This window comes from Ascidia mentula, chromosome 3 (genome assembly GCF_947561715.1).
Source record: "Ascidia mentula chromosome 3, kaAscMent1.1, whole genome shotgun sequence".
NCBI lineage: Eukaryota > Metazoa > Chordata > Ascidiacea > Phlebobranchia > Ascidiidae > Ascidia > Ascidia mentula.
In genome coordinates, this window is record NC_138568.1 from 3501214 (window position 1) to 3513005 (window position 11792).

The window sequence follows — 11792 nt, forward strand, 5'->3', positions numbered from 1 at the left end:
GGTTTAAAGGTCTTTCTCTTCGTGTCAATACATTAGGTCAGATATGTACACTTCAGAACACATACTAGAAGTTATCTTCAGAAGACAATAATTTAGAAAAAAATATAAACAGTCGCGATCATAATGCAGACAAAACAACAACATAAACACATCGGGGAGCTCATCCCCAACAGGAATGTAATTGATCATAATAATATCAGATGATGTTCGTTGTATTCTTCATTAAATTCGAAACTCGACCCACGATTAAAGTAATTGAAATTTTGCCTGTTTCCTATCATTTCGCGTATAATGTCTCATTTGATCTCCTGGAAATCATGTGTGATGAAAAAGCAATGAAAAAGAGCGGTTGCACAACCATTCGGTTTCGGGCAAATGTCATATTTGCATTGCTGAATACTGCCCTTCTGGCAAACTTTATTTTATCCACGTTTCTCGACGTTTCGGCTGTTATGCAGCAGCCTTTATCAGGAGGTAAGAAATGTAAGTTAAGCAATGTGGACAATGTTGAGGCACAGAAACAAAGAAAAAACGCTACAAAAGATTTGCATGCTATTTGTATTTTATTAGTTCTTCAGAAAAATGCATTCTAAACGTCCTAAAATGTTGATGTTTTTTTACATTTAACACATCAAGGAGCTCTTCCCCACCAGGAAGCCGATTCGATGAAAATAATATCGGATGATGTTTGTTGTTATCATCATCAAATTCACTTCCTGGTTGAATGTATATAACTGATGAGATCCTGTTATGTCCATTGCACAATAAAGTGTTGTTTGTTGGCTGGAAAAAGACTTTAGTCACAGAACGCGCATAATGGAAACTTACAGCGTGACTATCAAGGTATTTGCATGAATTGCTATGCTATTGTTTTTAATTCCAAACTCATTTGTTTAAAATGCACCTATTTTTAATGTGCATAAGCGATTAAATATTTTCGCGGGGTGGTTGATTATGGCGCGAAAATACTTTTCGATTGAAAACCCGACGCAATTCTTCGATAAACAATTTTGTTTCGCAGACTTGTGAGCGTCATTCTGATGCTGGAGCAGATGATTGGGTCGAGGTAAAGATTACAGGCGAGGGTGGAAACTCTACAGCTTGGATATCTCTCGATCATCCTGACGTAAGGGATTTTCAACCCGGCTCAGTGAGAGAATACGCAGTGACCAGTTCGGGAAACGTTGGAATTCCAGTTATATTAGCTTTCCGTAAGTAACCTAAACCTTTGTAAACAAATTTCGTAAGAAACCTGACTTTTTGTATGTAACTTTCGTAAGTAGCCAGCATTGTTTTTATTAACCGAAACGTCGTAATTAAACCCAATTTTAAGGCATGGTTGGTTGGGTCGCGAGTAAAAGCTGGTTGATCGACAGCGTGTCGATAAAGTACAAGGGAACTGTTTATTTCGTTCCTGTTTCGAGATGGGTTGCGGACAAGGAGGTGCCGATCGTTGTTGGCAAAGGTATGGCGAAAGTTTAGAACCAGAAATTGCTCATATAATCGAGACCACATTCTTTAAGCATCTTTGCCGCAAAGCGACACCAACGCTGCTGTGAAGGCGGTAAGAGCCAACGAAATCAAGAAGAACAAGGTCATACTGCCGTGGAACGACACACCCAAATCTAATGCCGATTTAGGCTGGGGTCTTGCTAGATACCTGAAAGTGGGTCCGAATGGGATTCCACTGGTTTACAGCATACCGAAAGTTCAAATCGACCGCCTGAATTGCAGTGGAATTTCCTTTGTATTTGATTCCGCAAAAAAATTCTTTTCAAGTTAAGATCATGCTTGTGGTCTAAAATTAACGATTGCTGTTTCTTTAAATAGAGATTTTTCAATTGTTAGATGCATATGCTCTCAATAACACCAAGGACTATCGTAAATTGTATCAGACGGCATTGCTTAATAAAGAACCGCCATTTATTGACGAGTAAGTACTAAGAGGTTTCACATAAATTAAGGTTAACTAATTTACCAATATCCATTTTTTTTTAACTTACTCGAAGGTAAATATATCGTTGTACGTATTTCGAGTATAAGGCGATAATGTATGTATTTGAATGACATTTTTTTGTTTCACATTTTTGAATAAGCGTCAACCCAATCTCGCGTGTATCTTTAGTTGGAAACTGGACGTGGAGTTCGGAAGGCAAGTTTTGACAGGAATTTCTCCCGTTGCATTCAAACGATGCACGGGAATTCCATCGAATTGCAACGTGACGCAGGCAACTGTCGCAGAATTGTTCGAAAGCGGAACATTGCAATCTGAAATACAAGTGGATGTGTACAATACTTGCGAACCCCGCAATAAAAACTAACTATCAAACCATTTTTGTTATAGGCGGGGAGAATATATATTGCAGATTACAGTTTTGCAGCGACCATTCCGAGAAACTCTGATTTTTTCACCAACCTAAAGTTTGAATGTGCAAATTGTATCGGCATTTTCCACGCCACAGTTGGTGGAGACTTTCTCCCATTAGCAATACAACTGGTTCCCAATGATCCAGAGTCGGTTTTTACGCCTGCTGATACAGAATACGACTGGTTGCTGGCGAAGATCCAGTTTCGATGCGTTCAAACCAGTTTTCATGAGGTAGTTACAATTGACATTAGAAACCCTTCTACATGATGAAACGTTTTGCGCTAGTAAAGATTAACTTTAGGCCCTTGGTTAACATTAAAGAAAGACTAGTGCTTACAAACGGTGTTTGCTAAATATATTATGCAAAAAAAGTTCATGTTTGGACAATTTAAAATTTCTGTTAACATTTCTCTTGTACTTGCAGTGGGCTTACCATTTTTTGATGACTCACGGTTTGTCGGAAACATTCTCTGTTGCTACTTTCCGATGTTTGCCTCACTGTCATCCGATACACAAGCTGTTGAAACCTCATCTTACATCAGTTGTTGCCATCAACGAGAATGCAAGATCAGCTCTGTTACCAAACGATGCAGCGGGAAACAAAAACCATTGCTCTCAGTATGTTGCCATTTTCTTATAAGTTATGACCTGCTAAACGACAGTTTTGTTTCAAAAGGGGCTCTTGATACATGCCGATATTTTTTCAAGGATTTTAATATGTCTATGGTGGATATCCCAGCAAGCATGAAAGCTCGAGGTTTGTCGCAGTTTAACTCTTTGCAATCAAAATTTATTGGGCCGTTTTTTAGCTTTTCAGGTCGAAACTTTTTTCCTTGGGCATAAGCAGATTTTATCCAAATCGAAAAATGTTTTTGTGACATTTTTCTTATCCTTATTATTGCTATTTTGAATACCTTTAATGCATGTTTTACTGCTACAGAAATTTCATATGGTCAAAGCATTATAGGCTGGGTTTGTACGTTGGTTTGCCGAGTCAGGATATCCTTTACAAAAACGAGCAATTAATTCCTTCACAAAAAACGTTACGCTTATTCAAAGCATGTATCTGATATTGCCCTTTGCTATAAAAAGTCCTTACTTCTCATTTTTCGTCTGGCAAGTAATCGAGGACGCGTCAAATCGATAACGCACCCCTATAGAATAGAAATCAGCTTCGTATTTACATTTGAGTGATGTAGATTGGGGTGTAAAGGGCTAAAACGGGGATTCTAAGTCAAAAACTTGTGATCTTTTGACAGGTGTCGACGATAGGAATTTGTTGCAAAACTATCATTACCGAGATGATGCACTGGATGTGTGGACAGCACTCGAAACTTACGTCAGAAATGTAGTGACATTGTACTATACTTGCGATACTGTGAGTGGCCAGTTCTAACGTTTTTAAATTTCCATTGCCATGATCAAATTATTAATTGTGTCGTATCAGTCTTATGTCTACAAACTGAATTTTCGTGGTTTGGAACTCTGACCATGATGGAATTTTGTAAATAGGACGTGAAGGCTGACTTCGAGCTCCAAGGCTGGGCATCTGATATAGCAAATACAGGATTCGCCTGGCAAGATGGAAACAAAAGAGGAATGCCTGAAAAAATTACAACCGTCGCCGACTTGGTAAACGTTTAATTCTTCTTTATTCCACAATTACTTGGACTTTTGCTCTAAGGTTCGTATTTGCACGAGCATCATCTTCTCAAGCTCAGCCCAACACGCAGCAGTTAATTTTGGGCAAATGGAAACATATCAGTTTATACCAAATGCTCCACCGTCTCTTCGACAGCCTCCACACAAGCGCGGAGATGTAAGAAAAAGTGTGTTTTCAATTCCCCCTACGTTTAACAATGGCTTGGGTGTTATAGGGCAGTTTTAGACTACTGATGGACACATTGCCTACGGCTCCCACTTCTAATTTAATGTTGGCATTTTCCTATGTTCTGTCTCAATACACCACGGATGAGGTTTGGTGCTGTTTACTGGTGGCGGTGAAAACGATTGTGTATAACGGTCTCTATTCCTACAGATTACTTTGGGTAATTACGCGGAGGAGTTGTTCGCTGAGTCCAAGGTTGTGAAAATGCAGAGAAGTTTCAGAGTAACTTTGGAGAAACTTACTCTAAAGTTCTACAATAGGAACAAGTCGCTGAAATACCCATACTGGTATCTCTTGCCTCATAAAATTCCTGTTGACATCAACATTTAGGTGTTGTGTTCCCGAAACTATTATCTGATGCAACTATATGTTACCAAGATGTACTCACTTTTACTGTTAAAACGTGTATTTATTGATAATTGCATACAGAGTGTTTAGAGTTTTTGTGTTTCTAAGATTATTAACTGGCGCAACTGCATATGTTACCACAACGTAATCACTTTTACTGTTAATCCGCGTGTTTATGAATAAATGTACACAGAGTGTTTACACCTGCATAGAGTTTGCTTGTTATATTGCAGAGACGAAAATTTGGCCCTTATTATAAGCAAGCTCTTATTTGTGCATTACGCTTAGAGTTTCCTTGTTGACGAACAATTACGTCAGATTATAGGTATGGTTATTATCCAAAACTCTTTGTAAGGAGATACAATATGTGCCAGAGAAAGGCACGATCGCCTGACAAACAATTTTAAAACAACCCTTCTGCCTTGCATGCAGCGTTTTGTTCCTCAGAGCTATGACTTGATGTAGTTAGAGAGTTCCCCTCCTGGGTGTGAAATATATAAAAATATCGCAGGCGGTAACTCCTTGTTCAACTGCACTCGTCGAAGAAGTAGACTCTAAGCCTATAGTGTAAGTTTTAGTTTATTTCAGAAGAAATTTTACTGTAAAAATATATGATTATATATTTCTCAACTGCGGACAACCTAATATACCGTATTCGGTGGGACCCAAATCAGACTATTTACATTATCACCTAATGTCAACATGAAAAGGATCAATCGCAATAAGGCTAAGAAAACGCCCATCTAGTATTGCAAAACAAGTAGACCTAAATTTACGTGGCAAAGTATATTTCCATATCCTATTTTTAAAGATATTTGATTATCCAATCCCTTTTTGAAAGAAAGTTGGTGTCTAAACGTTGCAGTACCAAAAAAGAGGCTACAAAACAACCATATCAATTCGGGAAACGTCAAAGTTTGCTCGTGCAGTTAAAGGTGGAAATATTATTTTTAGTATGATTTCGACAAGGCAAAAACACACACCGCCGTGTTAGAAATACACATCAAGCGTGTTGTTTTCACTCGGTGCTTATAAAACAACACGTTTGACAACACAGAAGTGTGTCATTACAACACGTAGCAGTGTCAAAACAACACGTCTAATTTTCTAGTGTATTGTATGCTGTGGGAAAGGTTAGCCGGCAAATACTTTGTTAAGAGATGTACGTTCATTTAAACTGGTAAGAAACAGAGAATAATTTCGTACATATTTTGTTGTGCCTTATTTGGAGTCAGACTTTTAGTACATGAAGATTCGGTTCTTGTTGCTTTACTAGTATTGGATTATTTCTGAGTCAGATAGCGCATTTATAATATTAAGACAAGTAATCGAAGGCTTCAATGACGTCAGGGTTTCTCATTACTTCCCTTTCATAAATATAACAGACTAAAGATTTCATCCAATAGGTTGTGACAATAATAAGTGACAAAAAATAAAAAGTGGCGGAAAAGACAACGGCAAATAACATTAACCATTAGGTTTTAAGGTGTTTCTCTTCATGTCAATACATTAGGTCAGATATGTACACTTCAGAACACATACTAGAAGTTATCTTTAGAAGACAATAATTTAGAAAAAATATACAGTCGTGATCATAATGCAGACAAAACAACAACATAAACACACCGGGGAGCTCATCCCCAACAGGAATGTAATTGATCATAATAATATCAGATGATGTTCGTTGTATTCTTCATTAAATTCGAAACTCGACCCACGATGAAAGTAATTGAAATTTTGCCTGTTTCCTATCATTTCGCGTATAATGTCTCATTTGATCTCCTGGAAATCATGTGTGATGAAAAAGCAATGAAAAAGAGCGGTTGCACAACCATTCGGTTTCGGGCAAATGTCATATTTGCATTGCCGAATACTGCCCTTCTGGCAAACTTTATTTTATCCACGTTTCTCGACGTTTCGGCTGTTATGCAGCAGCCTTTATCAGGAGGTATGAAATGTAAGTTAAGCAATGTGGACAATGTTGAGGCATAAAAACAAAGAAAAAACGCTACAAAAAATTTGCATGCTATTTGTATTTTATTAGTTCCTTAGAAAAATGCATTCTAAACGTCCTAAAATATTGATGTGTTTTTTTTTCCATTTAACACATCAAGGACCTCTTCCCCACCAGGAAGGGGATTCGATGCAAATAATATCGGATGATGTTCGTTGTTATCATCATCAAATTCACTTCCTGGTTGAATGTATATAACTGATGAGATCCTGTTATGTCCATTGCACAATAAAGTGTTGTTTGTTGGCTGGAAAAAGACTTTAGTCACAGAACGCGCATAATGGAAACTTACAGCCTGACTATCAAGGTATTTGCATGAATTGTTATGCTATTGTTTTTAATTCCAAATTCATTTGTTTAAAATGCACCTATTTTTAATGTGCATAAGCGATTAAATATTTTCGCGGGGTGGTTGATTATGGCGCGAAAATACTTTTCGATTGAAAACCCGACGCAATTCTTCGATAAACAATTTTGTTTCGCAGACTTGTGAGCGTCATTCTGATGCTGGAGCAGATGATTGGGTCGAGGTAAAGATTACAGGCGAGGGTGGAAACTCTACAGCTTGGATATCTCTCGATCATCCTGACGTAAGGGATTTTCAACCCGGCTCAGTGAGAGAATACGCAGTGACCAGTTCGGGAAACGTTGGAATTCCAGTTATATTAGCTTTCCGTAAGTAACCTAAACCTTTGTAAACAAATTTCGTAAGAAACCTGACTTTTTGTATGTAACTTTCGTAAGTAGCCAGCATTGTTTTTATTAACCGAAACGTCGTAATTAAACCCAATTTTAAGGCATGGTTGGTTGGGTCGCGAGTAAAAGCTGGTTGATCGACAGCGTGTCGATAAAGTACAAGGGAACTGTTTATTTCGTTCCTGTTTCGAGATGGGTTGCGGACAAGGCGGTGCCGATCGTTGTTGGCAAAGGTATGGCGAAAGTTTAGAACCAGAAATTGCTCATATAATCGAGACCACATTCTTTAAGCATCTTTGCCGCAAAGCGACACCAACGCTGCTGTGAAGGCGGTAAGAGCCAACGAAATCAAGAAGAACAAGGTCATACTGCCGTGGAACGACACACCCAAATCTAATGCCGATTTAGGCTGGGGTCTTGCTAGATACCTGAAAGTGGGTCCGAATGGGATTCCACTGGTTTACAGCATACCGAAAGTTCAAATCGACCGCCTGAATTGCAGTGGAATTTCCTTTGTATTTGATTCCGCAAAAAAATTCTTTTCAAGTTAAGATCATGCTTGTGGTCTAAAATTAACGATTGCTGTTTCTTTAAATAGAGATTTTTCAATTGTTAGATGCATATGCTCTCTATGACACCGAGGACTATCGTAAATTGTATCAGACGGCATTGCTTAACAAAGAACCGCCATTTATTGACGAGTAAGTACTAAGAGGTTTCACATAAATTAAGGTTAACTAATTTACCAATATCCATTTTTTTTTTAACTTACTCGAAAGTAAATATATCGTTGTACGTATTTCGAGTATAAGGCGATAATGTATGTATTTGAATGACATTCTTTCATTTCACATTTTTGAATAAGCGTCAACCCAATCTCGCGTGTATCTTTAGTTGGAAACTGGACGTGGAGTTCGGAAGGCAAGTTTTGACAGGAATTTCTCCCGTTGCATTCAAACGATGCACGGGAATTCCATCGAATTGCAACGTGACGCAGGCAACTGTCGCAGAATTGTTCGAAAGCGGAACATTGCAATCTGAAATACAAGTGGGTGTCTACAATACTTGCGAACCCCGCAATAAAAACTAACTATCAAACCATTTTTGTTATAGGCGGGGAGAATATATATTGCAGATTACAGTTTTGCAGCGACCGTTCCGAGAAACTCTGATTTTTTCACCAACCTAAAGTTTGAATGTGCAAATTGTATCGGCATTTTCCACGCCACAGTTGGTGGAGACTTTCTCCCATTAGCAATACAACTGGTTCCCAATGATCCAGAGTCGGTTTTTACGCCTGCTGATACAGAATACGACTGGTTGCTGGCGAAGATCCAGTTTCGATGCGTTCAAACCAGTTTTCATGAGGTAGTTACAATTGACATTAGAAACCCTTCTACATGATGAAACGTTTTGCGCTAGTAAAGATTAACTTTAGGCCCTTGGTTAACATTAAAGAAAGACTAGTGCTTATAAACGGTGCTTGCTAAATATATTATAAAAAAAGTTCATGTTTGGACAATTTAAAATTTCTGTTGACATTTCTCTTGTACTTGCAGTGGGCTTACCATTTTTTGATGACTCACGGTTTGTCGGAAACATTCTCTGTTGCTACTTTCCGATGTTTGCCTCACTGTCATCCGATACACAAGCTGTTGAAACCTCATCTTACATCAGTTGTTGCCATCAACGAGAATGCAAGATCAGCTCTGTTACCAAACGATGCAGCGGGAAATAAAACCATTGCTCTCAGTATGTTGCCATTTTCTTATAAGTTATGACCTGCTAAACGACAGTTTTGTTTCAAAAGGGGCTCTTGATACATGCCGATATTTTTTCAAGGATTTTAATATGTCCATGGTGGATATCCCAGCAAGCATGAAAGCTCGAGGTTTGTCGCAGTTTAACCCTTTGCAATCAAAATTTATTGGGCCGTTTTTCAGCTTTTCAGGTCGAAACTTTTTTACGTGGGCATAAGCAGATTTTATCCAAATCGAAAAATGTTTTTGTGACATTTTTCTTATCCTTATTATTGCTATTTTGAATACCTTTAATGCATGTTTTACTGCTACAGAAATTTCATATGGTCAAAGCATTATAGGCTGGGTTTGTACGTTTGTTTGCCGAGTCAGGATATCCTTTACAAAAACGAGCAATTAAATCCTTCACAAAAAACGTTACGCTCATTCAAAGCATGTATCTGATATTGCCCTTTGCTATAAAAAGTCCTTACTTCTCATTTTTCGTCTGGCAAGTAATCGAGGATGCGTCAAATCGATAATGCACCCCTATAGAATAGAAATCAGCTTCGTATTTACATTTAAGTGATGTAGATTGGGGTGTAAAGGGCTAAAACGGGGATTCTAAGTCAAAAACTTGTGATCTTTTGACAGGTGTCGACGATAGGAATTTGTTGCAAAACTATCATTACCGAGATGATGCAATGGATGTGTGGACAGCACTCGAAACTTACGTCAGAAATGTAGTGACATTGTACTATACTTGCGATACTGTGAGTGGCCAGTTCTTGTTCTAACGTTTTTAAATTTCCATTGCCATGATCAAATTATTAATTGTGTCGTATCAGTCTTATGTCTACGAACTGAATTTTCGTGGTTTGGAATTCTGACCATGATGGAATTTTGTAAATAGGACGTGAAGGCTGACTTCGAGCTCCAAGGCTGGGCATCTGATATAGCAAATACAGGATTCGCCTGGCAAGATGGAAACAAAAGAGGAATGCCTGAAAAAATTACAACCGTCGCCGACTTGGTAAACGTTTAATTCTTCTTTATTCCACAATTACTTGGACTTTTGCTCTAAGGTTCGTATTTGCACGAGCATCATCTTCTCAAGCTCAGCCCAACACGCAGCAGTTAATTTTGGGCAAATGGAAACATATCAGTTTATACCAAATGCTCCACCGTCTCTTCGACAGCCTCCACACAAGCGCGGAGAAGTAAGAAAAAGTGTATTTTCATTTCCCCCTACGTTTAACAATGGCTTGGGTGTTATAGGGCAGTTTTAGACTACTGATGGACACATTGCCTACGGCTCCCACTTCTAATTTAATGTTGGCATTTTCCTATGTTCTGTCTCAATACACCACGGATGAGGTTTGGTGCTGTTTACTGGTGGCGGTGAAAACGATTGTGTGTAACGGTCTCTATTCTTACAGATTACTTTGGGTAATTACGCGGAGGAGTTGTTCGCTGAGTCCAAGGTTGTGAAAATGCAGAGAAGTTTCAGAGTAACTTTGGAGAAACTTACTCTAAAGTTCCACAATAGGAACAAGTCGCTGAAATACCCATACTGGTATCTCTTGCCTCATAAAATTCCTGTTGACATCAACATTTAGGTGTTGTGTTCCAGAAACTATTATCTGATGCAACTATATGTTACCAAGATGTACTCACTTTTACTGTTAAAACGTGTATTTATTGATAATTGCATACAGGGTGTTTAGAGTTTTTGTGTTTCTAAGATTATTAACTGGCGCAACTGCATATGTTACCACAACGTAATCACTTTTACTGTTAATCCGCTTGTTTATGAATAAATGTATACAGAGTGTTTACACCTGCATAGAGTTTGCTTGTTATATTGCAGAGACGAAAATTTGGCCCTTATTATAAGCAAGCTCTTATTTGTGCATTACGCTTAGAGATTCCTTGTTGACGAACAATTACGTCAGATTATAGGTATGGTTATTATCCAAAACTCTTTGTAAGGAGATACAATATGTGCCAGAGAAAGGCACGATCGCCTGACAAACAATTTTAAAACAACCCTTCTGCCTTGCATGCAGCGTTTTGTTTCTCAGAGCTATGACTTGATGTAGTTAGAGAGTTCCCCTCCTGGGTGTGAAATATATAAAAAAATATCGCGGGCGGTAACTCCTTGTTCAACTGCACTCGTCAAAGAAGTAGACTCTAAGCCTATAGTGTAAGTTTTAGTTTATTTCAGAAGAAATTTTACTGTAAAAATATATGATTATATATTTCTCAACTGCGGACAACCTAATTTACCGTATTCGGTGGGACCCAAATCAGACTATTTACATTATCACTGAATGTCAACATGAAAAGGATCAATCGCAATAAGGCTAAGGAAACGCCCATCTATAGTATTGCAAAACAAGTAGACCTAAATTTACGTGGCAAAGTATATTTCCATATCCAATTTTTAAAGATATTTCATTATCCAATCCCTTTTTGAAAGAAAGTTGGTGTCTAAACGTTGCAGTACCAAAAAAGAGGCTACAAAACAACCATATCAATTCAGGAAACGTCAAAGTTTGCTCATGCAGATAAAGGTGGAAATATTATTTTTAGTATGATTTGGACAAGGTCACATAAGCTATGCAGCCCACGAAGACCATATGATCCTGTCTGTAGCTCACTAAAGGCATTATTGGCTGTTTCTTGAGCGTGAAGATATTACTTTATTTACCTGCTTTCCCCAATAAAAACGCTGTT

The 11792-nt window shown here is 38.2% G+C and overlaps 2 protein-coding genes across 2 annotated transcripts; both read left to right on the forward strand.

Moving 5' to 3' along the window:
• Positions 1–816: 816 nt before the first annotated feature.
• Positions 817–4586, forward strand: LOC145894720 (allene oxide synthase-lipoxygenase protein-like). The gene is made up of 14 exons (XM_082983367.1): positions 817–843; positions 1022–1211; positions 1334–1465; positions 1524–1666; positions 1875–1933; positions 2126–2279; positions 2345–2599; positions 2793–2986; positions 3031–3125; positions 3628–3746; positions 3881–4000; positions 4053–4187; positions 4246–4344; positions 4407–4586. Exons 1-14 carry the CDS (start codon positions 817–819, stop codon positions 4584–4586), a joined length of 1902 nt encoding a protein of 633 aa, XP_082839493.1.
• A 2312-nt stretch (positions 4587–6898) lies between these two features.
• LOC145894721 (allene oxide synthase-lipoxygenase protein-like) lies at positions 6899–10672 on the forward strand. Its single transcript, XM_082983368.1, has 13 exons — positions 6899–6925; positions 7104–7293; positions 7606–7752; positions 7913–8015; positions 8209–8362; positions 8428–8682; positions 8874–9066; positions 9125–9205; positions 9708–9826; positions 9967–10086; positions 10139–10273; positions 10332–10430; positions 10493–10672. The coding sequence occupies exons 1-13, from the start codon at positions 6899–6901 to the stop codon at positions 10670–10672; spliced, it is 1803 nt and encodes a 600-aa protein (XP_082839494.1).
• The last annotated feature ends 1120 nt before the right edge of the window (positions 10673–11792 follow it).